We start from the raw sequence: 26,084 nt of genomic DNA on the forward strand, positions 1-26,084 counted from the left end.
GGGGGTAGGGCGGTCCCACTAGGCGGAGGGGGGAGAGACAGAGACCCCTGCTCGAGATCCCAGCTTGGGTCAAGGTGGAAAGGTCATCACCGGCAGAGCCGGGAAAGGCAGCAGTGGATGCCGGGAAGCCTGGGAGGCAATCCGCGCCTTCCTGCTAGCTTTGAGCAGTGGATCACCCAAGTCCTTTAGCAGGTGGGACCAGACTCCTTCCTCCCTCCCTCTTCTTTCCTCTGTCTCCGTTTTTGCTTCCCTTCTTCCATTCCTTCTTTTCTTTCTTTTAATGAGGTAGAATAGAATAGAAAATTTCAGTGCTTTTCTGGTGGTAGGGAGAGTCTCGCTTTGTGAGACATTTCTTTCAGTTATGTGTCACTCTGGGGGTGCAGGGGCAAGTCCTGGCTCAGGACATAAAATGTAGTTCTTATTGGGGGTTGTGGGCAAAATTTGTTAAGACACTGCTTTATGTGACCCTCCCCGAGGAAGAGACATTTGAGCTGAATATGAAGCTACCAGGAAATGGGTATGGAGAAGAGGAAGAGGGAGCTGGCAGTGCCAGGGCGTGGCTGTGCCCACCCGGTTGCAGGGCTGCACCTAACCCTGCTCCCAAGAATTCAGTTCCAGGCCAGGCCTGGCACCCAGTAGGGGCCAAATCAGTGGCAGCCGAAACGCTTGCTCGCTGTGGGGCGCGGGTCCCTGCCCCACTGCGGATTGGATTTTCGGGTGGCAGGGGAACACCTGCCATGGGCCTGGCCCCACCCCACCATCCCAGGCTTGGGGCAAAGGCAGGGGGCCGTGACCGTGGGTGGCTCCCTGGAGGAGGTGGCCTTGGCTGCTGGGCTGAGACGTGGGCCCTGAGGACCCCTTGGGCTCTCGAGGCGAGCCCCCCCTCGCGGGACGGTGAGCTCATCGGGGGTGGGGGGGCGTCGCCAGCGGCCCGGGCGCTTGAGCTCATGGCGCGCCCCCGCGCCCCCCTCCCCGCTCCTGGGCGATTTTACCAATTAAGGCTTTCTCGCCGGGCCGGGCCGGGCCGGGCCGGGCGCGGGGCGGGGGTGCGGCCAACAAGAAGGCGGGCGGCGGCGGCCCCTTCGCGTGGAAGCGCGCACGGCGCGCAGCGGACGCCAGTGGAGCCCCGGGCGCCCAGCGCGGGCTCTAAGACCGGCCAGGCGCCACCCCGCGGTCGCCGCCCGCCCGCAGGGACAGCAGGTGAGGCCCCGGCGGCGGGCACCGAACGGGACGGTCGCCGAGCTGCTCGCGGAGAGAGGGCAGGGGTGGCGCAGGCGGGCGGAGAGCTCCAAGGACGCGGGCCCCGGCGCACACCCGGGCCAGGGCCAGGTGCTGCCTCCCCTAGTCCGCGCGGCGACTGCGTCTATGCAGGGGTGTGGGAGCCCAAGGGCACGGGTGTCCCCGAGAGAGGGCGGCTGAGCCTTTGGCAGGCGATGGGCCCCTTGGGTACCCATGAGCTGACCGCGGCGGGACTGTCTGGGAAGGAAGAGCCCCGAGGGCAGGACACTGTGTGGGCTGAGGGTCAGTGGCCACCTGGAAGGCCACGTCGCAGTCGGCGCGGCCCTTGGGAGGGCGACAGTGGGTTCCTCGCTGACACTGGTCCGCGGGGCACCAACTGCCTTGGGGACAGGGGGGATGGCTCCTGGGCTGCTGTGCCCCTCCGGGCGGGCAGGGGTGTGGCCCGCATGGGAAGCAGGGGCTCCTCCGAACGGCCAGGTTCCCAGGCCGGGCCCTGTCCCAGGTTGGCTCTGAGCTGAATGTTCACCACCGGCCAGGATGGGAGCAGCAACGTCCCCAGATTCCCATGCCACGGGGTCCAGAAGGAGTAGGTGAAGTCCGCTGGCAGAGCCTCCTGCGTGTGTTCAAGGTGTGACCCTCACCTGCCACACCTGGACGGGCCTGAGCAGCCCAGATGCTGCCACTGCTTGGCTTTCTTCACTAGCCCAAGTGCCCCTGTGGGAGGCTTTGGCCTGGGGTCGGAGGGCCAGGAGTGGGGTGGGAGGCGGGGTGTGTCTAACATCCAAGAATCTACTCCAAATAAGGGAAAATATGAAAGAGCTGGATTTTGGTTTCCAAGGACTGCCCGATCTGGGGGCTTTGGGATGGGGCGCCATCTGGTGGTGATACTATGTCCCCTAGGGACAAGAACCCTGTACCCCCCACCCAACTTCCTCAAATAGGGAAAGCCTAGTGCTGGAAAAGCCAGGGTACCCAGGTCCCATCCCCCTTTCCGCTGGAGCTGGCTACTGGTCAGTTCCTCTGACTCAGTTTCCCTGCTTTCTGAAGACGAAGGACTTAATGGGGGGGACCCCATTGGATGGCACTTAGGGAGTGAAAATCAATTCCTGATGTAGTTCTGTCCTCGGGAACTTGCTTTCCAGTAGGGCAGGAGGATCAGGACAAATGTCATCTCCTCTCGAATGGGGCCTGGTAGGGACAGGTCCCCTTAGAGCTCTCCCTCCCACTTCCATCTCAGTTCCCAGACACCACGGTGTGGACTTTTGTGCAGGTGTGTCCAAAAGTGGTCAGAGAGGCGAGCCCCAGACTGAAAAATGCCGTCCGGCTCCCGTACCGCCACCACTGGTGAGGAAAAACCAGCGCAGTGACAGTCAGCCCCCTGAGCGAGCAGGCTGGAGGGCAGGGGGGACGCCAGCTGGGACTGCACCCCGCTGGATGCAGACGCCCAGGGCTGTGCGAGAGTCAACCATATTTGGGCATGACACGCCGACTGACCCAGGGCCTCCTCTCCCACTGGTCTTTAGCAGATAACTTAGTTATTACCAGTCTTCGGCTCAATCTAAGAATCAAGCCGGAGGGACAGACACATGCCTTTCCGGAAAAAAGGATGTAAAGAAGGGAACATCCTGCAGAGGGGAGGAAGTGCGTCTGCTCTGGAGACGAAGCCATGAGTAAGCTGGCTTCTCTTGACTGAAGAGGGTGGCAGGGATGTCCCCGACAGGCCTCTTGACCCTGGGCTTTTGCCGATCTATGTCTCCCCACAGCAACCTCCCACAGTCTCCAGGCATCTACAGAAAACTGATTTGGAGCAAAGAGCTCCCCACTGCCTGGAGACACAGTCCTGGCTCCTGGGCAGGGCTTGGCAGCCTTCCGTGCTTTGCCCCCTGCAGTCCCCTGGCTCCCCTGTCCTGGGGGCTCCCTCGGCACTAACACGGCCACGAAGCCCAGGTGCTCAGAGCCTGCCAAGGCTTCTCGGAACCCCTGAGCAGGTCCCTCGGGGTCCAGAAGGGCGCCATCCCGACAGGACAGGCAACCCCGACTGCCCCGGGTGGGCGGCCGGCGGGTCAGACGGGCACTCGTCGTCTCCGCACGCGTGCACGCATCGCACGGCGCCCTCTGCCAGTGCCCACTGGCACGCCCGGGCCCCTTCCAAGGCCGCAGGCTCCTGGAGTGCCGGTGGCCTCCTGGCCCAGTGCCCCATTTCCTCCCGGGTGGAGCGGGGAGGGAGGGAGGCGGTGGGGACCGGCAGGCGCAGGTGCTCAGGCCAGGGCCGCGCAGAGCGGGAAGGCGGGCTGGGGCAGGGGGGTCTGCGGGGCGGCTGCGGGGTGTCCCGGGCGTGGCGCACGCGCGCAAAGCGCTGGCAGCAGCGCCCGGCCCGGCCCCGCGCTCTCCGAGGGCTCGCCTTTAAGATCGGGCTGCTTCCCGCCGCTGCGGCTGCCGCAGCCTGGGCGGCGGGCTGGGGCGCGCGGCCAGAGAACCCCACGCGCCGGAGCTCGGGGGAGGAGGGGACTGCGGGGGGCTGCGGGGGACCGAGGGGAGCCCACGTGACTCAGGGAGGGCGCGCCACCCCACCCCCCGCAGGGGCCTTGGGGAAGGAAAGTCCCTTGTTTGGTTTGCCCGCTGGAGGCCAAGTGGTCCAGCGCCAGAGGCTGCTCAGCTTTCCCTCGCTGCAGAGTTTCCCGCAGGGTAGGCGGGAGATCAAAGGGCTTGGGCTCATCCTCGCCGGCTTCGGGCCCAAAGACCCTTCCGGAGCCTGGGGGTCGAGTCTAAACCGCCGGGGCTGGGGGATTCAGGGGGGCATTCCAACGGGTGGGGTGGGGCGGGGCGGGTGCGGCCCTAAGCCCCACCCTCGGTCCCGCCCCACGTTGCTCCCGCCCCTTAGCCCCGCCCCCGCCCGCATTTAAAGGGCTCGCTCTCTTCCCAGCGCAACCTCTGCTCTCTGCCTCACCCTGCGCTCGCTGAAGTGCCTGCGACTTTAATTAAAGGGCCGTCCCCTCGCCCAGGCTGCAGCACCGCCCCTCGGCTCCTCGCGCCTCAAAATGAGTAGCTCCCACTCCCGGGCGGGCCAGAGCGCTGCGGGCGCGGCTCCGGGCACCGGGGCCGACACGCGAGACGCTGAGATGCCGGCCACCGAGAAGGACCTGGCGGAGGATGCGCCGTGGAAGAAGATCCAGCAGAACACATTCACGCGTTGGTGCAACGAGCACCTCAAGTGCGTGAGCAAGCGCATCGCCAACCTGCAGACGGACCTGAGCGATGGGCTGCGGCTCATCGCGCTGCTCGAGGTGCTCAGCCAGAAGAAGATGCACCGCAAGCACAATCAGAGGCCCACCTTCCGCCAGATGCAGCTCGAGAACGTGTCGGTGGCGCTTGAGTTCCTGGACCGCGAGAGCATCAAGCTTGTGTCCATCGGTGAGGGCATGGGCAGCCCCGTGGCGCTGGGAGGGCGAGGGCGGGAAACTCCGCGCGTCCTCCCATCTTCCCCCGGCAGACACCCCCCCCCAAAAGCTGCGGCACTGCCCCAGGGGCCCCCGCGGCCGTCCACCTCCGTGCGGGCCTCGAGAACAAAGGCTCGCAGGCCGGCGGTGCTTGTGGACCGCTACGCGCCCCCGCCCGCCGGTCCGAGGCTGGCCCACGCCCAGGCTGAGCTCACATCCTCCACAGGCCGCGCCCCCACCAGTGCACCCTCGGTGGGAGACGGCCTGGGGGGGCGGGCAGCGGCCAGGCTCTGGCCCTGCGCCCAATGCCCCATCTCAAACAAGGGAGAGGCCAGCGCTTTCCACCCCCTAGAGCAGTTTGGAGAGGGCCCTCTGCCTTCAGGGGGCCCTGTGATTCCCCTAAGCGGGAATTTGGAGTTTGTGGACTACCATTGTCTAGGGCCCCGCACTGAAGACGACTCCAAGCCCAAGTTTAGATCTCCTTTCAGGAACTAGGAGGCCAGAGAGGACCACGGCTAGCAAAACTGAGATGGGCTTGGGTGCTGGCCGGTTCAGGGAGCTGGCCTGTAGTCTATCTACTTGGACATCCCGTTACTATCGACCTGGGGCCAGACCGTTGCTTCTATGCAGAGCTTGCTCTTCTGCATCTAGAAGGCAGGAGTTGGGTGTGAGGTAGTCCAGCATGTGCTGGGCTCGCCGCCAGCCCCGTGTCCGTAGGCTGGCGAGGCTGCCACTGACCCGGCTACTGCATCATCCCAGGCACTTGAGAGGGGAGCCCCTCGGGGACAGGCACCAGAACTGGTGACTTGGGGTAGACGTGCAAGGGCGAGGGAAGGGGCACGAGCTTTCCTCCGAATTGAAGGAGACCCTCCAGCTTTCCCCATTGCCCTGGGGCGGTCCTTGCTGAGCCTGAGAAAGTGAGGGGCCGACACTCAGGTGCCCCCTAGCACTCAGGGCAGGTCGCTAGGGCCCCACCTCTTTCTCTGGAATGCAGGTCCAGGCCGAGACCCACCCCCCAGTCCCAACCTCAGTCTAGCCAAGCTGAGTCATCTCTGAGCCTTGGGTGGGGGGGCAACCGGATGTGGGGAGGCGGGCCACACCCCAGTTGTCTGGGGGGGGTCTCCTCCTCCCCCCCTCCCTTCTTCTCCTCCTCTTGTGAGCTGGCTGGAGCAGGCCTAGTTCCCAGAGCTTTGCCATATAAGGCAAAAAAATGTTGGAAAGCAGCAGTGATTAGGGGAGGGAGGGGGCAGGCAGGCCCCGGGGGCTGGGGAAAGGGGGTGGGATGGGGCGGGGCCATCCGACCCGTCCGTCTCTCTACCCTGAGCCCCGTCCTTCGCTCCTTTTGTGAGGTGGATGGGGAGGGCCTAGGCAGCCTCCTAAGGACCAGGGGGAGGGCCCAGCCGGACCTTCCAGGGCTTGGCCTTGTGTGTCCCCTCTTGGGTGGTTGTGGGTCGAGGGCTCTTGTGCTGGACTTGGGACTCTGGGGGTGGGGGCCTGGGGGGAAAGGCCCACTTGCTCCTCTGCCCTCGGTCTCCTCTCAACCTTCAGTTCCCTCAGCCCGAACCCCCCCCCTCCACCCTCCCGCCCGCCCTTTGGGGACAGTGCAAGGCAGTGGTGCAGGACCAGGACCAACCCCGGCCCAGGAACGGGGAGGCCACTCTGCTTTGAGTGGCGTTGAGCTGGTCCACGAGGTGCTGCTCGCTGGATTTGGAGGCGGCCTGCCATTGATGGCCCTTTTGGTGGCGTCCATCCCCTGCTCCCCACCGGGAGTTGACTCACTAGACAACTATTCTCTCTGATGGCTGGGGGAGGTGGAACACGCCGGCAGGGGTTCCAAAGACGAGTTGCCCTCTCCAGTTCTCAGAGCCCCACCCCCCTGCCCCCAGCCACTTGAGGAGGCCGAGATCCAGAAGCGCCTTGGGTGGGGCCCGAGCCCGGAGGGGTTGCCATGGTGATGGGGTGCAGGGTGCCCGCCCTAACCACTTCCCCTGTGGTGAGCTTGGCGGCCACCAGCCTGCAGCCCAGTGACCCGTTAGGTGGCGGGGTGGCGAGGAGGGCGGGCAGCGGCTGAGCAGGCTCTGCTGAGGCAGCGAGACTCAGGGACCCCACCCATGACCTCTGCCACCCGGGCTCCCAAGCTGAGCCCTGAGCGCCCAGCCTAGGCTCACTGGCTCCGCCCACCCCCCTGGGCTGGGTGAGGGGGCCCCTGGAATGTGTCCTGCCCGTCATTCCTGGCTGGCAGGCCACCCCTGCAGGGCCCCAGTGAGTCAGGGCCATGCAGCCCAACCACTGGCTCCTTGGGGCTCCCAGCCCCTCCCCTGCACCAGGCCTGCTGCCCAACTCCCGCTGGCCTCCCCGCTGTGGAGGAGGGGAGGGCGCGAAGGAAGTGGGGGCGGGGTGGGGCTCACACCCTCCACCCAAAGGGGCCTTGCCCAACGCCTCCACTTCCCCAGCCTCATGCCACCCACCCGCCCACCCTGGGGTAGCAGTTCTGTTTCCCAACTGCCCCACCCGCCTGCCTTCCTCTTCCTCGGGGCCAGCTCAGGGCTCTGGCCCCGAGGTTCTGGGGCCCAGCTGCTCCTCTTGCGCCTCCCCTGGTGACCCCGGGAGATGGACAGCGGGCCCCCGCTTGGGCAGCTGCGAAGTACGCAACCCGCGCGCTGTCCAGAGCTGCCTTTGAGGAGGGGGAGCCTCCCCAGGCCTCCCCTGGCCCTGTCTGCAGCCCGGCATTGTCCCTGTCCTTCCTCTGGCTCCCCAGAGCCCCGGGGCCTCTGGCAGCACCCACTCATTGTGCCGCATTGTCACTATGTGGACACAAGGATGTGTTCCCTTCAAAGGAACCTGCGCAGAGAGGCTCTGCCCCCCCCCCCCCCCGAGACTCCCCCTCCCGCCCGGGCTGCTGGGCCTGCGGGTGTGCTGCCCACCAGCCCACGTGTCCATGTCTGTGTGCGCCCGTCGGCCGGCCTGCCCAGCTCTGCCGCTCCCTCCCCATGCAGACAGCAAGGCCATCGTGGACGGGAACCTCAAGCTGATCCTGGGCCTCATCTGGACGCTGATCCTGCACTACTCCATCTCCATGCCCATGTGGGATGAGGAGGAGGACGAGGAGGCCAAGAAACAGACCCCCAAGCAGAGGCTCCTGGGCTGGATCCAGAACAAGCTGCCGCAGCTGCCCATCACCAACTTCAGCCGGGACTGGCAGAGCGGCAGGGCCCTGGGCGCCCTTGTCGACAGCTGTGCTCCGGGTGCGCGGGGGCTGGGGGGCTGCCTGTGGGGCGGGGCGGGGGGGGGGGAGGCGGGGTTGGCCCGCAGGGAGGTCCCGCGTGCCCGCAGACTCACGGCCTTTCTCACACCGCAGGCCTGTGTCCCGACTGGGACTCTTGGGACGCTAGCAAGCCGGTGAACAACGCGCGGGAAGCCATGCAGCAGGCCGACGACTGGCTGGGCATCCCTCAGGTACCGCGGGCCGCCTGGGGCCGAGGTGCTGTGTCCCTGGATCCTGGGACTTGCAGGCCAAACGGCTTCTTTTTCCACTCGTGACAGGTGATCACCCCTGAGGAGATCGTGGACCCCAATGTGGACGAGCACTCCGTGATGACCTACCTGTCGCAGTTCCCCAAGGCCAAGCTGAAACCAGGGGCTCCCCTGCGGCCCAAGCTAAATCCGAAGAAGGCCCGAGCCTACGGGCCAGGTGAGGGGGCCCGCCAGGGTGCTCCTGCTCGAAGACCTCCCCCGGGGGGCGGTCCTCTCTCTCGAGGTCTCGCGGCGGCTAGTGTGTCACACGCCCCCATGGGTCAGACGGGAGGGGGTCAGGACCGGTGGGAACCGGCCACCGGCCGAGACATTCCCCACGGTCCATCCGCCTGCAGCGGAGCGTGTTCCAGGAGGCAGGAGCACAGGCCCAGGCAAACTCAAGGGAGCATTCTAGAAAACAGGCCCAGGCCTGCCCCACGGCAGGCGTGCGGCGGGGGCTGAAGGCCAGGCTCTGTGCCCGGTTCCCTGGGCGCCCGCCCAGCGGGCTTGGGCAGGCTGGCGGGGGGCAGCGGCCCTAACCGGCAGCCCCTTCCTCCCTGGCCCCGGGCAGGCATCGAGCCGACGGGCAACATGGTGAAGAAGCGGGCTGAGTTCACTGTGGAGACCAGAAGCGCCGGCCAGGGAGAGGTGCTGGTGTATGTGGAGGACCCAGCCGGGCACCAGGAGGAGGTAGGACCGCCGCCAAGCAGGGTGGTGGATGCCGCGCCTCCGCCGGGAGGGGCCGCTCTGACCAGAGGCTCATGGGCTCCTTCCCACCCTAGGCGAAGGTGACTGCCAATAACGACAAGAACCGCACCTTCTCTGTCTGGTATGTCCCCGAGGTGACGGGGACTCACAAGGTGAGCCCTCGGCCCGAGGGGAGGCTGGTGGCGAGGGCATTCGCTGGAGGGCCCCGACCCTGCCCTCACAGCCCGCCCCTCCTGGGAACAGGTCACCGTGCTCTTTGCCGGCCAGCACATCGCCAAGAGCCCCTTCGAGGTGTATGTGGACAAGTCCCAGGGCGACGCCAGCAAAGTGACGGCCCAGGGCCCCGGCCTGGAGCCCAGCGGCAACATCGCCAACAAGACCACCTACTTCGAGATTTTCACGGCAGGTGAGGGGGGTGGGGGGTGCCAAGAGCGGCAGCCCTGGGGGAAGGGCTGCCAGGGCCTGGGAGCAGCCTGGGGGCTCTGGGAGCTGAGACGGTGCCTCGTGGCAGGAGCCGGCTCGGGCGAAGTGGAGGTCGTGATCCAGGACCCCGCGGGACAGAAGGGTACCGTGGAGCCTCAGCTGGAGGCCCGGGGCGACAGCACGTACCGCTGCAGCTACCAGCCCACCATGGAGGGCGTGCACACGGTGCACGTCACCTTCGCCGGCGTGCCCATCCCGCGCAGCCCCTACACTGTCGCTGTTGGCCAAGGTAGGCCAGTCCCGGCAGCCTCCGTGGGGCACGGCTGCGGCCCTGCAGCTGCGGGAGGGGAGGCGGCCCCCGCCCCGTCCCCTGGGGCTGTCTGTGCCTCCGCTGTCTGGGGAAGCTCTTTCTTCCCCTGCGGGGGCCTCCTCCTCCTTCTCTCGCCTCTCCATCTCTCTCTCTCCACGCTTTCATCTTCGGAAGAGCTCGCTCCAGCTGTCTAGAAACCCGCTGCTCTCTGCTCTGCCCACAGGGTCCACGGTACTTGGATCTGTCTTGCTCTGGGTGCTGGGAGGGGCGGGCCGGGTGGGGGCCGGGGGCGGGGGCGGACGGAGCAGGTGGGAGGAGGCCTGCCATGTCCAGCCTGGACCGCAGGTCCCAGGGTCACGGTCCCTTCCAGATCTTCCTCACACATCCCTCGCCCTCTTGTGCGGCCCGACGGCCTGGCCCGGCCCCGCGGGAGGCAGGGGAGGGGTGGCCAGGCCCCAGCTCCCAGGAGCTCAGCCAGCCCTCTGTTCACAGCCTGTAACCCAGGCGCCTGCCGCGCCGTCGGCCGGGGCCTGCAACCCAAAGGTGTGCGCGTGAAAGAGGTTGCCGACTTCAAGGTGTACACGAAAGGCGCGGGCAGCGGGGAGCTGAAGGTCGTCGTGAAGGGTCCCAGTAAGTTGGCCTGCAGCCGGGGTGGGCGCTGCCGGCCTCGGGCCGCGGCTGGGCGGCAGCCTGAGGCCCTCCCTTGTCCTTGGCAGAGGGCGAAGAACGCGTGAAACAGAAGGACCTGGGGGATGGCGTCTACGGCTTCGAGTATTACCCCACGGTCCCCGGCACCTACACCGTCACCATCACGTGGGGCGGCCAGAACATCGGGCGCAGGTGAGGCCTGGGCCGGGCGCCCCTCCCCCCCTGCCGGGCTCGCCGTGGGCGCTGGGCACTCCCCTGCGTGGCTCTCTCCTTGCAGCCCCTTTGAGGTGAAGGTGGGCACCGAGTGTGGCAATCAGAAGGTGCGGGCCTGGGGCCCCGGGCTGGAGGGTGGCGTCGTTGGCAAGTCGGCCGACTTCGTGGTGGAGGCCATCGGGGACGATGTCGGCACCCTGGGTGAGTTGGCAGCTGGGGGCAGAGCGTGGCGAGGGCCGCCCCGCCGAGGCTCCAGGGTGCTGACGGAGCTGGCGGCTGTCGGCAGGCTTCTCGGTGGAGGGCCCGTCGCAGGCCAAGATCGAGTGTGACGACAAGGGCGACGGCTCCTGTGACGTGCGCTACTGGCCGCAGGAGGCCGGCGAGTACGCGGTGCACGTGCTGTGCAACAGCGAGGACATCCGCCTCAGCCCCTTCATGGCCGACATCCGCGAGGCGCCCCCCGACTTCCATCCCGACAGGGTAGGGGGTGTGTGCCGCCGGCCGGGAGGCTGGGCTGGTGCTCCGGATGGCTGGCAGGGCTCCTGCCGCGCCGTCTCTGGCATTGACACCTGGCCCCTGAGCCTTGCGTGGTCTCCTGTCAGGTGAAGGCACGCGGGCCCGGCTTGGAGAAGACGGGCGTGGCCGTCAACAAGCCCGCTGAGTTCACGGTGGACGCCAAGCACGGCGGGAAGGCTCCTCTCAGGGTCCAAGTCCAGGTGGGGGGCCCGCCTGCCCGCGGAGGGGGCCCAGGCGGGCAGGGGCCTGGACCCAGGCACTGACCAGGAGGCCCCCTGCTCCGGCCCACTTTGCAGGACAACGAGGGCTGCCCCGTGGAGGCCTCGGTCAAGGACAACGGCAACGGCACTTACAGCTGCTCCTATGTGCCCCGGAAGCCAGTGAAGCACACGGCCATGGTGTCCTGGGGAGGCGTCAGCATCCCCAACAGCCCCTTCCGGGTGAGCCTGCCCCCCGCAGGCCTGACAGGCCTTTAGCCCCCTTCCCTGGGGCGCCAGATTCGTTTTTCCATAGCTCTAGCTGCTAAAACTCGAACAGCACGCAGCTCACCCTTCGGTGTGTGCAGTTGGAGGGGGTTGAGTCAGGTCAGAGCTGTGCAGTCATCAGCACAACCGAGCGAGCAAAGCTTGGGACGTTTGCACCAGCCCCCAGAGGAGCTCCTCTCCCCTCAGGAGCCCCGCCCGCAGCCCTCGGCAGCCCCCGCTCTGCTCTGCGGCCCGGCGGGCCGACCTCTTGTGGACATGAACTGGAGGTGGACTCGTCCGCCCTGGGGTCTTTGGGATCTGGCCGCTTTCACCCAGCGGTGCGTTTTCATCACGGCTCGTCCACACTGCGGCCCGGGCCAGTGCTCCCCGCCTTTTCACGGCTGGACGTTCCGTTATTTATCCAGTCGTCTGTTGATGGACCTTTGGGGGTTTTTGTGCCTTTCGGCTGTCGCGTACACTGCCGCTCTGAACATTCCAGTGCAGAGATCTCATCTCCCTGGGTGGACAGATACCGGCCTAGGCGTGGAATCGCAGCGCCGTCCGGTCACTTTGTGGTTCATTGTTTGAAGAACCGCCAGAGGACTTCCCAAAGTGGCCCTTGCACCATTCTGGGTGCCTGCCAGTGGTGGGCCGACCCCCCCCCCCCCCGCCTCTCCTCCAGGCCGGTCACGCCCCGCACTCGCCCCTGTGCCCCGCAGGTGAACGTGGGAGCTGGCAGCCATCCAAACAAGGTCAAGGTGTACGGCCCGGGCGTGGCCAAGACGGGGCTCAAGGCTCACGAGCCCACATACTTCACTGTGGACTGCACAGAGGCCGGCCAGGGTAAGTCGCTGCCTCGAGAGTGGGTGGGCGAGGCGGCGAGGCGTCCGCATGGGGTCCCAGCCTCCATGCCTTCTGCCACCACAGGTGATGTCAGCATCGGCATCAAGTGTGCCCCTGGCGTGGTGGGCCCCACCGAGGCTGACATCGACTTCGACATCATCCGCAACGACAATGACACCTTCACAGTCAAGTACACACCCCGGGGGGCTGGCAGCTACACCATCATGGTCCTCTTTGCTGACCAGGTGGGTGCTACTGCTCCCGGCCCCTCACGCTGCTGGGGATTGGGTGCTGCTCTCTTCTCAGCCCTTCTCTTCCCGCCCCCTGCAGGCCACACCCACCAGCCCCATCCGGGTCAAGGTGGAGCCCTCCCACGATGCCAGCAAAGTGAAGGCCGAGGGCCCTGGCCTCAGTCGCACGGGTGAGCACAGGTCCCCCGTGGGGGTCGGGGGAGGGCATGGGGCCACGTGACCCTACAGCGTCGCCGTGTCTCATCAGGTGTCGAGCTCGGCAAACCCACCCACTTCACGGTCAACGCCAAAGCTGCCGGCAAAGGCAGGCTGGATGTCCAGTTTTCGGGGCCGGCCAAGGGGGACGCGGTGCGCGACGTGGATGTCATCGACCACCACGACAACACTTACACCGTCAAGTACACGCCTTTGCAGCAGGTAGCTGCCTGGCCCCCGCGCGTGGGGGCTTCCCACCCACTCGCGTTTCCCCCAGGGGAGAGAGCGGCCCCGGAACCACAGGGGGCAGCGGGGCATCCACCACCCCTAGCCCCAACGCCATGCCCAAGGTGGGAAGCAGCGGGCCAGGGACACCAAGGTCATGACCCGTGACCCTGCCCTTCTGTACTCCTCCCAGGGCCCAGTGGGCATCAATGTCACTTATGGCGGGGACCCTATCCCCAAGAGCCCTTTTTCAGTGGGGGTGTCTCCAAGCCTGGACCTGAGCAAGATCAAGGTGTCCGGCCTGGGAGAGAGTAAGTAGCTGGCCGGGGCCTCGTCACCGTCCCCGAGAGTGCGGCAGGGCTGCCTGGGCCGCTGTCACAGTTCTCGCCTTCCTTTCCTCATCTCCACAGAGGTGGATGTTGGCAAAGACCAGGAGTTCACGGTCAAGTCGAAGGGTGCAGGCGGCCAGGGCAAAGTGGTGTCCAAGATTGTGGGCCCCTCAGGGGCAGTGGTGCCCTGCAAGGTGGAGCCGGGCCTGGGGGCTGACAACAGCGTGGTGCGCTTTGTGCCCCGCGAGGAGGGGCCCTACGAGGTCGAGGTGACCTATGACGGTGTGCCTGTGCCCGGCAGCCCCTTTCCCCTGGAAGCCGTGCCCCCCACCAAGCCGAGCAAGGTAACTGGGGTGTGGGGCGGCCCCCCTTCTCCAGACTCGCCCTCACCCTTTCTCCTCTTTGTGCCCTGTCTGCTGGGGGAGGGAGGCCCGCAGTGGTGGCAGATGGCAGGTCGGGCGGAGGGCTTCCGGGCCGGGGCCGGGGCCGGGGCCGGGGCCAGGGAGGTAGCGTGGCTTCGGCGCCTGACCTGCCCCTCTGCCTGCAGGTGAAAGCCTTTGGGCCAGGGCTGCAGGGGGGCAGCGCAGGCTCCCCTGCCCGCTTCACCATCGACACCAAGGGTGCCGGCGTGGGCGGCCTGGGCCTGACGGTCGAGGGCCCCTGCGAGGCCCAGCTCGAGTGCCTGGACAACGGGGACGGCACGTGCTCTGTGTCCTACGTGCCCACCGAGCCCGGGGACTACAACATCAACATCCTCTTCGCTGACACTCACATCCCCGGCTCCCCGTTCAAGGCCCACGTGGTTCCCTGCTTTGATGCATCCAAGGTCAAGTGCTCAGGCCCCGGGCTGGAGCGGGCTACGGCCGGCGAGGCAGGCCAGTTCCACGTGGACTGCTCGAGCGCAGGCAGCGCCGAGCTGACCATCGAGATCCGCTCCGAGGCGGGGCTGCCCGCCGAGGTGCACATCCAGGATCACGGCGACGGCACGCACACCATCACCTACATCCCGCTTTGCCCCGGGGCCTACACGGTCACCATCAAGTACGGTGGCCAGCCTGTGCCCAACTTCCCCAGCAAGCTGCAGGTGGAGCCCGCGGTGGACACCTCGGGCGTCCAGTGCTATGGGCCTGGGGTCGAGGGCCAAGGTGAGAGGCGCACGGCGCGACCCGGGCGTGGGGGCGGCCAGGGCGCTGGAGCCCACACCTCCTCTCCACACCTCCCTTGCAGGCGTCTTCCGAGAAGCCACCACGGAGTTCAGCGTGGATGCCCGGGCCCTGACGCAGACCGGAGGGCCGCACGTTAAGGCCCGCGTGGCCAACCCCTCCGGCAACCTGACCGAGACCTACGTGCAGGACCGCGGCGACGGCACCTACAAAGTGGAGTACACGCCCTACGAGGAGGGTGCGTGCGTGCGTGCGTGCGTGCGTGCGAGCGGGGTGGCCCGGGGGCCGGGGAGCCTGGGCTCTTCCTTACACCGCCTCTGCCCTCCCGCAGGGCTGCACTCCGTGGACGTGACCTACGACGGCAGCCCCGTGCCCAGCAGCCCCTTCCAGGTACCCGTGACGGAGGGCTGTGACCCGACCCGAGTGCGCGTGCACGGGCCAGGCCTGCAGAGCGGCACCACCAACAAGCCCAACAAGTTCACTGTGGAGACCAGGTGAGCAAGAGCCCCGGAGGCAGGGGCTGGGGTGGCCCTGGCCCGCCAGGTTGTGACGAGCTGTCTGCTTGGACAGGGGAGCTGGCACGGGGGGCCTGGGCCTGGCCGTGGAGGGCCCCTCGGAGGCCAAGATGTCCTGCATGGACAATAAGGACGGCAGCTGCTCGGTCGAGTACATCCCCTACGAGGCCGGCACCTACAGTCTCAACGTCACCTATGGTGGCCACCAAGTCCCAGGTGAGGACGCGGGTTGGCTGGGCCTGGGCGGGCACCACCTGCCCGCCCTGCACTCTGTCTCACACGGCTGCTGCCACCCCTCTTGCCCCCCCGCCAGGCAGTCCTTTCAAGGTCCCTGTGCATGATGTGACAGATGCGTCCAAGGTCAAGTGCTCGGGGCCGGGCCTGAGCCCAGGCATGGTCCGCGCCAACCTCCCTCAGTCCTTCCAGGTGGACACGAGCAAGGCTGGCGTGGCCCCCCTGCAGGTCAAAGTGCAGGGGCCCAAAGGTGAGCCTCCCCGCGCCTGGGAATAGGAGTCAGGTCGGGAGGGCGCGGGCCTGGGCCCGTGATGGAGGGGGGAGCCTCAGGTGACGTCAGAGCCAGGGCCCAGGGGCAGGGGACCAAAACGGGGTAGAACAGGCAGCCCCTGGCCACGGAGCGGGAGTGGCAGGAGGGAGGGACAGAGGCCGAGGGTCCAAGATGGTATCCAGATTCGTGCCTGGTGTCCGGGGGGGGGGGGCGGGGCGCTCAGGGCCGTCCCTGGGGACCAGTGGGGAAGGCAAGGCAAGCTCTAGGCCGGGGCTAGGGGCTGGGTGCGAGGCCCGGACTCGGCTTTCTGGTGTGCTGGGACTGAGGGCCTGGGGCACTGGCTGAGGCGCTGTCTCTGGGCCTGGGCCCAGGCCTGGTGGAGCCAGTGGATGTGGTGGACAATGCCGATGGCACCCAGACCGTCAACTATGTGCCCAGCCGCGAGGGGCCCTACAGCATCTCGGTGTTATATGGGGAGGAAGAGGTGCCCCGAAGGTAAGAGCCGGGGCCCTCCGCCCGGGGGGCGGGGGCAAGAGCCTTCCAGACCACTCACCGCACCCTGCCCGACAGCCCCTTCAAGGTCAAGGTGCTGCCCACGCATGACGCCAGCAAGGTAAAGGCCAGCGGCCCCGGGCTCAACACCACCGGCGTGCCCGCCAGCCTGCCTGTGGAGTTCACCATCGATGCAAAGGACGCGGGCGAGGGCCTGCTGGCCGTCCAGATCACGGTGAGCTGGCCCCCCCGGGCGGCAAAGGGCCCGGGCTGGAGCCACCGGCGTGCGGTGTGGGGCCCGCAGCCCGGGGCAGATCGGCCGGTTCGGGTCTCTTCTACCTCGGGAGCTGTGCCGGCAAGAGCAGGTCCCCTGCCCCTAGGGTGGCGGTGACAGGCGCAGGCTGCCCCACGCACACGCGTGCTTGCTTCCGGCCGAGCTCGGTACCAAAGCCCGTCGTGTCTCGCCTGGCCCACCCGCAACATGGTCTCAGGCCAGGCGGAGGCCGGGACCCCGAGCGAGACCTTGCGGGGCGCGCCTCCCAGGGCTGGGCCAGGCCCTGGGCCAGCGGGTGGGAGCTGTGAGGTGCTCGTGGGGACAACGGCAGGATGGGGGCTGAGCTCCTTGGCCCTGCCTATTCTCAAACGGGGTTTGGGGGGCACTGGGTCTCCTCCGGGGCCTCGCCCACTGGGAGGCAGAGGACAGTGCTGAGCGCAGGCAGCCGTCTGGGGCTGTGGTGGTTGACCGGCTCGGAGGCTGTCCCTGCAGCAGTGGCGCTGGATGCTTGGTCCCTGGGCCAACACCCCCCCCCACCCCGTGCTCTGCCCCGCAGGACCCCGAGGGCAAGCCCAAGAAGACGCACATCCAGGACAACCACGACGGCACGTACACGGTGGCCTACGTGCCGGACGTGACGGGCCGCTACACCATCCTCATCAAGTATGGTGGTGACGAGATCCCCTTCTCCCCGTACCGCGTCCGGGCCGTGCCCACTGGGGACGCCAGCAAGTGCACCGTCACAGGTGAGCCAGCCCGCCGGCGGCCGCGGCGCTCAGCACGGGGCTTGGGTGTGCCTGTGTGCAAGGGCCCGCTGCTTGGGGCGGCGTGTGGGAGTGGGGGCCGCCCCCCTGAGTGACTCACCTGACCTTTCTCCTTGCTCTCTGCCCTCTCACCTCAGTGTCAATCGGAGGTCACGGGCTAGGTAAGCTGCTTGCTGGGGCCACTCCCAATGCCCCTCCTGCCCAGAGGGCAGCTTCTTTTCCTCTTCCGTGCTAATTCCCAGGACAGTTCCAGCTGCAGCTCTTGGCAGGGACAGAGGGGGGGGACTGGAGGGCGAGGGCCCAGGGAGGCCTCCGGAGCTGCGTGTGGGCGCTCCGGCCCTCCCCCTCTCTGGGCCTCCGTTTCCCCGTCTGAGCAGTCGGGTTGCAGCTGAGAGCTTTGGGGTGAGGTGCATCCTGAGAGGCACCCCACGGGGGGCTCTGGGGTCTGGGGATCTCGGCACCCCGGGAAGTCCTGGGGGCGGGCAGCAGGCCCTTTGCTTTGCACTCCCTCCTTCCGCGTCAAGGGCTCTTGCATGGGGTCTCCCCCAAGCAGCGGGGAGTCCCCGGCCCTGGCCGGATCCACAGACCCCCCCCTCCCCACCTCCCAGGGGCCTCTGCGTCCCGGGCCGGGGCGTTGCGGATTGCATGAGTGGGTGGGGCTGGCTGGTAGTGCCGTAGCACCAGCGTGGACTGCTTGGGCGGCCAGCATGGCGGGGCCCGGCCCAGCCTCAGAGCCCCAAAGTGCACTCGGTGGCCCGCCCGCTCTCCCCGCCTCCTCTCCTTCCCTCCCCCTCCCCATTCCCCCAGCAGTGACGTTATTCAGATGGTCCCCAACCAGGCACGGAGGTTCTCCTGCATGGGAGGGCAGGCCGGCCCCGGGCAGGGACACTGACGAGAGGCACCCGCTACAGGGAGCCTCTCAAGGCCCTCAGCCTGGCGTATGGCTGAGGCAGCCAGGAAGAAAGTTCGAGGGGGGGGCTGCTGGGGCTCCAGGGCAGGGGCGCGATGACTTGGTACACCAGCAGGCCTCAGGAGCTGAGATGAGATGACAGGCGTGTGGGCCTCGGGCGGGGGCGCGGGCAGGGCCTCGGGGACCCGGCGGCAGGGTCAAGACTGGGCTGAGGGCGTGGTCAGCCCCTGACCCGCCAATGTGTGCAGAGCGGAGGCAGAGAGCCCGGTTGGGGAGCTGAAGTCACTTTTGGGCCAGTCGGAGGGGTGGCTTGGGCTTGGGGGGGGGGTCAAATTGGGGGGCGTACCTCGAGGCTGTAGCAGCTCAGATCTGCTGAGGGGCCGGGTGCTGGGCAGGGGAAGCGGGGAGTCGGGGCCCCAGCCACTAGCTAGACGGTGAGTCCAGGTTCCAAGCCGGGGGGCGGGGCGCAGGTGCGGCTGTGTGGGAGGTGAGGCCTCCCAGGGCAGGGCGGCAGCAGGGGACCTGGCCAAGCAGGAGCCCTGGGCGCATGGGGGAGCTCAGTGGCAGGCAGGCTGGCTGGGGGCCCCCTTGAACTCAGCGCTTAACCTGGTTGGGTGCTCCCAGCTGCTTCCCTGGCAGGGCCCGGGCTACGGAAAGCACTCTCGCTGCCAGGCCTCACAGCCCACAGCCCCCCACCCCCGAGCCTCCACGGCTGAGCCCAGATCATAACGTCACTGTCCCCCCCCCCCACCTTCCTCGGGCACTCTGGGGCCCTGGAGGCTGCTCAGCTGCTCTGCTCCCGCCACCTAGCAGCCGCAGCTCTGGCCGGGGCCTCCTGTCCCCCTCCCCCGGTGCCGCCCCTGCCTGCTGCGCTGTGCTGCCTGGGTGCTAACCCCGCTGCCTACCTGCTTCCCGCTCCCAGCTGCCTGCCTGCGCCGGGCCAGGCCCGGCCGGCCCTCTCTGCAAGCCTCCGGTTGAGCGAGCCTTCTCAGTTGTCAGGAAACTCCAGTCTCGCCTCAGGCCGGGGGGGGCGGGAGGCGAGTGTCACGTTCCCCCCACGCTGCAGCAGGACTCTGCCTCACCGCGTCTGCACACAGCACTGGGGGCCGGGGCCGGGCCGCAGGGGCGAAGGCGGCGTGGGCCCAGCCAGAGGCTGGCGTCGGGCAGCGTGGTCCACGGCGCCGGCCGAGGCCGAGGTGTCTGGGGAGGCGGCGGCCCATGCCTGTGCCCCGATGGCCACAGCAGCCTCGTGGGCTCCCGGGCCCCTCCTTCCTCGCAGACGCCCAGGCGCCACCCGTTGGGCCTTTCCCGTGTGGGGGTGCCCCCAGGACGGGACTCCCTGGCTTGAGGTGCCTCGAGGGGACCTTTCCTGCCTCCTGAGAAATCACTCGCCATCCTAGCTTGGGGGGGGTCGGGGGCGGGAGGCCTGGCTGTGCTTGGTGGTGGCGGCGATAGGAGGCCCGGGCGGGGTGCCGGAGGACAGGAGCAGCGCGGGCCCCAGGCTCACGCGCCGGCTCCCCTTCGGGGCCCCACCCTGCCCCCCAGGTGCTGGCATCGGCCCGACCATCCAGATAGGGGAGGAGACGGTGATCACCGTGGACACCAAGGCGGCAGGCAAAGGCAAGGTGACCTGCACCGTGTGCACACCCGACGGCTCCGAGGTGGACGTGGACGTGGTCGAGAACGAGGACGGCACCTTCGACATCTTCTACACGGCCCCCCAGCCGGGCAAATACGTCATCTGCGTGCGCTTCGGCGGCGAGCACGTGCCCAACAGCCCCTTCCAAGTGACGGTCAGGAGGGCCCGGCCCGGGGTGGGGGGGCGGCGGTCTGGGCGGGCTCGGCTGGCGGGACAGCGTCTCCAGCTCTTGTGTGTGTCGCTCCGCAGGCTCTGGCTGGAGAGCAGCCCTCGGCGCAGCCCCCGCTGCGGCCGCAGCAGCTGGCCCCGCCGTACACCTACGCCCAGGGCGGCCAGCAGACCTGGGTATGGCCCGGCCCCCGGGGGTCCTCGGGGGGGGGGGGGCGGCCGCCTGGCTCGTCCGTGAGGGGGGGAACCCCGGGTCCTCCCGCCGGGGACTCGGGCGCTTCTTCACGCAGGCCCTCTGTCTCCACCGCAGGCCCCAGAAAGACCCTTGGTGGGGGTCAACGGGCTGGATGTGACCAGCCTGAGGCCCTTCGACCTTGTCATCCCCTTCACCATCAAGAAGGGCGAGATCACTGGTGAGCAGGGGCGGGAAGCGGGGCGGGAGCCCCAGCGGAGGCCAGGGTGTCCCGACAGGCTGCCCTGACCCGGGCCCCACTGCCCCGCAGGGGAGGTGCGGATGCCCTCGGGCAAGGTGGCCCAGCCAGCCATCACCGACAACAAGGACGGCACTGTGACCGTGCGCTACGCGCCCAGCGAGGCCGGCCTGCACGAGATGGACATCCGCTACGACAATATGCACATCCCAGGTGCGTGCCCCCAGCCGGCCGTCGCCGTCTCGTGGGGGCGTGGTGCCGGGGGAGGGGCCTGGGGACGACACGAGGCCCCCCATCCCCCATGGCCCTCTTCCCGCCTCAGGAAGCCCCCTGCAGTTCTATGTGGATTATGTCAACTGCGGCCACGTCACGGCCTACGGGCCCGGCCTCAGCCACGGGGTGGTGAACAAGCCTGCTGTCTTCACCGTCAACACCAAGGACGCAGGAGAGGGTGAGCGGCAGCTTTCGTCTGGACCTACCCGGCTGTCACTGGATACCGCGTCCGGTGGAGGGCGGGCCCCTGCAGACGCTCCCCAGACGGGCTCCCGGCCTGCCTCTCTGCTCGCCTGTGCAAGCGTCCCCTCGTTGGCGCACTGGTGTCCCTGGGCACGGTTCCCCCCTCACCCATCCCTCTCTCCAGGAGGCTTGTCCCTGGCCATCGAGGGGCCATCCAAAGCCGAAATCAGCTGCACCGACAACCAAGATGGGACGTGCAGCGTCTCCTACCTGCCCGTGCTGCCTGGCGACTACAGCATCCTGGTCAAGTACAACGAGCAGCACATCCCAGGCAGCCCCTTCACGGCCAGGGTCACAGGTAGGTGGTACCTGGAGCGGTGCCAAAAGGAGGCAGGAGGCCGGGTGGGCGCGGTCGCCCTCTGGGCCTGGACACACAGGCCCGTCCCCTGCCGCCAGGTGACGACTCGATGCGCATGTCCCACCTGAAAGTGGGCTCTGCCGCCGACATCCCCATCAATATCTCCGAGACGGACCTCAGCCTGCTGACAGCCACGGTGGTGCCACCCTCAGGCCGGGAGGAGCCCTGCCTGCTGAAGAGGCTGCGCAATGGCCACGTGGGTAAGGAGCTGGGGAGAAAGGCCTTCTGGAAAGGAGGGAGGCTGGAGGGCAGGGTCGCACGTTTCCCTGGCTGACACGCCCCCCCCCGCCCCCCCCCGGTCCATGCCCAGGGATCTCGTTCGTGCCCAAGGAGACAGGCGAGCACCTGGTGCATGTGAAGAAGAATGGCCAGCATGTGGTGAGCAGCCCCATCCCAGTGGTGATCAGCCAGTCGGAGATCGGGGATGCCAGCCGCGTGCGGGTCTCGGGCCGGGGCCTCCACGAAGGCCACACCTTTGAGCCTGCCGAGTTTATCATTGACACCCGTGATGCAGGTAGGTGGTGGTGGCCCGGGCGCTGGGGTGAGTGAGAACCCCTGTGCCAGGCCCCCTGGCTCAGGGATGGCTCTCCCGCAGGCTACGGTGGGCTCAGCCTGTCCATCGAGGGTCCCAGCAAGGTGGACATCAACACGGAGGACCTGGAGGATGGCACGTGCAGGGTCACCTACTGCCCCACGGAGCCGGGCAACTACATCATCAACATCAAGTTCGCCGACCAACACGTGCCTGGTGAGGGTGGCGCCCACACACCTTCCCCAGGGCGGGGCACCCCTCCGTCCTTGTCGCTCCCCGGGGTCCAGCTGCCGAGTGTCGCCTGTGCGGGATGTGGGTCGTGCTTTCTCCCTGCAGGCAGCCCGTTCTCCGTGAAAGTGACCGGTGAGGGCCGGGTGAAAGAGAGCATCACACGCAGGCAACGGGCTCCTTCGGTGGCTAATGTCGGCAGTCATTGCGACCTCAGCCTGAAGATCCCTGGTAGGAGCTGTAGGGAGCCAGGGAGGGGTCCCAGGGAGTCCCTGGGTGCCAGCCCTAGGGGACCCCGAAGGGCTGGGGCCTGGCTCTCCTGCTCACCAGGCTGTCCCCCACCTACAGAAATTAGCATCCAGGACATGACAGCCCAGGTGACCAGCCCCTCAGGCAAGAGCCACGAGGCTGAGATCGTGGAAGGGGAGAACCATACCTACTGCATCCGCTTCGTGCCCGCTGAGATGGGCATGCACACGGTCAGCGTCAAGTACAAGGGCCAGCACGTGCCTGGGAGCCCTTTCCAGTTCACCGTGGGGCCCCTGGGGGAAGGGGGTGCCCACAAGGTCCGCGCCGGGGGCCCTGGCCTGGAGAGGGCTGAAGCTGGAGTGCCAGGTAGGCCTGCCTCCTTCCTGCGGGGCTCATGCTCCTCCTGGGGGTGCGGGGGGGAGCAGCGAGCAAGCAGCCAAGCTCATCTCAGCCCTGCTTGGAGGGGGCCGGCGGCGGGGGTGAGGGGCGGCCAGCCGGCCATGAGGGCGCGCTACTTTCCCACAGCTGAGTTCAGCATCTGGACCAGGGAAGCTGGCGCCGGGGGCCTGGCCATTGCTGTTGAGGGCCCCAGCAAGGCTGAGATCTCCTTCGAGGACCGCAAGGACGGCTCCTGCGGCGTGGCCTATGTGGTCCAGGAGCCAGGTACTGAGGGGGCGGGGGCGGCCAGGCTGGGCTGTGGCTGTTGAACCGCTTCCACGCAGACGCAGCCCTGCCCGGCTCCCACCCTCCAGCTTGAGGTCCCAGGGCCCCTCGGGCTCTTCGTGGGAGGCGGCGGTCTCCACTGCCATGGCCGACCTGGCTCCTTCCCTGCCCAGGTGACTACGAGGTCTCCGTCAAGTTCAACGAGGAGCACATCCCTGACAGCCCTTTTGTGGTGCCCGTGGCCTCTCCGTCTGGTGACGCCCGCCGCCTTACTGTTTCTAGTCTTCAGGTGAGGCACTGAGAGAAACCGCCCGTCTGGGGCTCCTGGGCCCGGCCAGACCAGAGCCACCGCACAGAGCAGGCCTCGGCCCTGTGTGGAGGGACCCGCCCCGCCCGGCTCAGGGCACCGGGCTTCTGCTCTGGCCGGGTGCAGCCCACGCTCGGGGTCAGCAGGAAGTACCCCTGACCGCCGCGTGGAGTTTTTCTCGTGTCTCAGGTCTAAAGGCTTTGAACAGAAGCCTGTGCCCCTTGAGCACCAGGGCTGAGGTTTAAAGAGGGACAGCCTGCCAGGGTTGAGTGCTGCCCACGGGGCAGCCCCCCCCGCTGCCGCCGCCATGCGCCCCCGCCCCTCCCCCCCCCCCCAGCGTGTGCCTGTAGAGCTTGGGTCTGGGAGGGGGAGCGGGAGCGGGAGTGGGAGCGTGTGCCTGGAGCGTGCTGCCCCTCAAGGATCAGTGGCTCTCCCTCTTTAAACCAAGTTGGACGCCAGATGGGTAAGTGCAACCCCGTGGGCCTCCTGCTTCTGGGGCCCTGCCTGCCCTGGCCCCCGCCCCGGCCCCGGCCCCCCTAACCACGTCTGCTGTGCTTCCAGGAGTCAGGGCTAAAGGTCAACCAGCCAGCCTCTTTTGCAGTCAGCCTGAATGGGGCTAAGGGGGCGATCGATGCCAAGGTGCACAGCCCCTCGGGAGCCCTGGAGGAGTGCTATGTCACAGAGATCGACCAAGGTGAGGCCCTGTCCCTGCCCAGCCACCCAGCCATCTGCCCTGGCCCCCCCGCTGGGAGCCGCGGGCCTCCCCCCCCCCCCCCCCCGGCCTGTCCCGCTGGCTGGAAGCAAAGCCGAGAGTGCGAAGGAAAGGCACAGACCGGAGGCAGCCGAGCCAGAGCCCAGCTGCCCCTTCGGCCGGGCAGCGCTTCCCGCACCTGTGTCCCCAAGTCCCTGGGGACCTGGCGCACCAGCCATGCAGCTAGGGAGCCGAACGAAGCCTAGCTGTGGGGGCTGCTCGGCCAAGGTCCACTGGTGACAACAGCCCAGGCCTGCCCCTTCCCGGCCACATGACTCCGAGCGAGTTCCTGCCTGTCTCTGGGCCCCAGTTAACATGGGGGGGACGTGGGACTCATCTTCCTAGGGAGGCGTCATGGCAGGTGTTCTGCTTTACCAAGCGAGTGGCCTGGCAGTAGCTTGGGCACCTGACACTTCACCCCTCAGGCTTCAGGAGGTCTGCGCTGGGGCGAGGGTGGGGGTGGGGGTGCCCAGCACGGTCCCCCGAAAAGGGGTGGGCAAGGGAAGCTCTTCACAGGTGCCGCTTGCTCAGTTCGGGAGGAGGGCTCTCAGGCCCACGGAGCCCTCCTCTGTTCCTCAGATAAGTACGCTGTGCGCTTTATCCCACGAGAGAACGGCGTCTACCTGATTGATGTCAAGTTCAATGGCACCCACATCCCTGGAAGCCCCTTCAAGATCCGAGTCGGGGAGCCTGGTCATGGAGGGGACCCAGGCCTGGTGTCCGCTTACGGAGCTGGCCTGGAAGGCGGCGTCACAGGTGGGTCAGTGGCTGCAGCTTCTGCTGTGTGAACACATCTGCTAGGGCCCCTCCTCCGAGCTCTCGGTGACAACAGGAGGCGTGTGGAGGTGACAAGGCTACGCTGGGGGCAGGGGGCAGGGAACAGGCCAGGCCAGCTCTGTCTAACCTCCCGTGCCCCCAGGGAGCCCCGCCGAGTTTATTGTGAACACGAGCAATGCGGGAGCCGGTGCCCTGTCGGTCACCATCGACGGGCCCTCCAAGGTGAAGATGGATTGCCAGGAGTGCCCGGAGGGCTACCGCGTCACCTACACCCCCATGGCACCTGGCAGCTACCTCATCTCCATCAAGTATGGTGGCCCCTACCACATTGGGGGCAGCCCCTTCAAGGCCAGAGTCACCGGTGAGCCTTGTATGAGCCTCCTGCTAGCCCGCCCAAGGCCTGGCCCTCCAGCCACCTCTTAGCCCTGCCTGCTCTGCCCTGCAGGTCACCGTCTCGTCAGCAACCACAGCCTCCACGAGACGTCGTCAGTGTTTGTGGACTCCCTGACCAAGACTGCCAGTGCCCCCCAGCATGGGGCCCCGGGCCCAGGTGCCGCCGACGCCAGCAAGGTGCTGGCCAAGGGCCTGGGGCTGAGCAAGGCCTACGTGGGCCAGAAGGGCAGCTTCACGGTAGACTGCAGCAAAGCAGGTGGGCGCCCAGGCCGCGGCCTTCCGCAGAGGCCACAAGTAGGAGCAGAGAGAGAGCCAGCGCCCGGAACTGCAGGATGGGGGCGAAGCGGGGGTGGGGGGGCGGGGGGGCGGCGGGGAGTGCCTTTGGGGATGAGGCTGTCCCTCCTAGAGCCGCTTCCCATCTGGGCCTCCTCTGCCTTTCTTCGGGAGGGCGCCTTGAAGGAGCTGGAGTTTCCTTTGCTAGCCCAGGGGGTGGGGTGCCGGCAGCTCTTTGGCGGGGGCGGGGGGGGGGCACAGGACAGGAGAAGGGCGTCAGCGGGGTCAGAGCCGAAGGGAGGGGGCTTGGGGCCTAGAACTGAGGCTCCCACCCCCCACCCCCCACCCCCAGGCAACAACATGCTGCTGGTGGGCGTGCATGGCCCCCGGACGCCCTGCGAGGAGATCCTGGTGAAGCACGTGGGCAGCAGGCTCTACAGCGTCTCCTACCTGCTCAAGGACAAGGGGGAGTACACGCTGGTGGTCAAATGGGGCGACGAGCACATCCCGGGCAGCCCCTACCGCGTCCTGGTGCCCTGAGCTCTGTGCCCTGGCCAGCCAGCAGCTCCCAGGATGAGAAGCGCCCCCGCGCCTGCCCTCCGCCGCCCGAGCAGCCCTCCCACCCCAGCCCTGGTCAGCCCTGGCCAGCCCTGGCCACCCCGTCACTGCAGCCAACCCGGCCCTGTGCTGCGCTCACCTGCCTCCACTTGGGCAAAGGAGAGAGGCGAGCAGAGGGAGCCATTTGGTGGCCCTGCCTGTCTTCTCTGGTTCTGGGAGGGGTGAGAGGCGGGGGTCTTGTGCACACCCACTCGCTAGTGCCCTTCCCTCGCCAAGAAGAATAAAACTGCTTCCATTCTCCTGA

The 26,084-nt window shown here is 67.6% G+C and overlaps 1 protein-coding gene across 2 annotated transcripts; it reads left to right on the top strand.

Annotated features, from left to right (window-relative positions):
* Positions 1-1,096: 1,096 nt before the first annotated feature.
* FLNA (filamin A) lies at positions 1,097-26,084 on the top strand. 2 transcript variants are annotated; one of them, XM_047765401.1, is made up of 48 exons: positions 1,097-1,200; positions 4,163-4,650; positions 7,673-7,921; positions 8,035-8,132; positions 8,220-8,367; positions 8,761-8,879; positions 8,972-9,049; positions 9,141-9,303; positions 9,409-9,609; positions 10,123-10,260; positions 10,347-10,470; positions 10,556-10,692; positions 10,778-10,971; positions 11,094-11,207; positions 11,304-11,447; positions 12,191-12,314; positions 12,399-12,559; positions 12,645-12,735; positions 12,813-12,982; positions 13,179-13,296; positions 13,396-13,658; positions 13,862-14,459; positions 14,542-14,715; positions 14,809-14,971; positions 15,048-15,208; positions 15,306-15,476; positions 15,869-15,992; positions 16,068-16,224; positions 16,820-17,009; positions 17,165-17,188; positions 19,483-19,730; positions 19,826-19,921; positions 20,055-20,157; positions 20,248-20,388; positions 20,498-20,626; positions 20,816-20,989; positions 21,088-21,249; positions 21,360-21,563; positions 21,645-21,797; positions 21,918-22,040; positions 22,158-22,424; positions 22,584-22,721; positions 22,895-23,010; positions 23,590-23,722; positions 24,359-24,535; positions 24,699-24,917; positions 25,002-25,205; positions 25,575-26,084. In XM_047765401.1, exons 2-48 carry the CDS (start codon positions 4,278-4,280, stop codon positions 25,760-25,762), a joined length of 7,944 nt encoding a protein of 2,647 aa, XP_047621357.1. In that variant the 5' UTR covers positions 1,097-1,200; positions 4,163-4,277; the 3' UTR covers positions 25,763-26,084. The 2 variants fall into 2 exon arrangements, with proteins under 2 accessions (XP_047621357.1, XP_047621358.1); XM_047765402.1 differs by lacking the exon at positions 17,165-17,188.

Source organism: Phacochoerus africanus, chromosome X (genome assembly GCF_016906955.1).
Source record: "Phacochoerus africanus isolate WHEZ1 chromosome X, ROS_Pafr_v1, whole genome shotgun sequence".
Classification (NCBI taxonomy): Eukaryota; Metazoa; Chordata; class Mammalia; order Artiodactyla; family Suidae; genus Phacochoerus; species Phacochoerus africanus.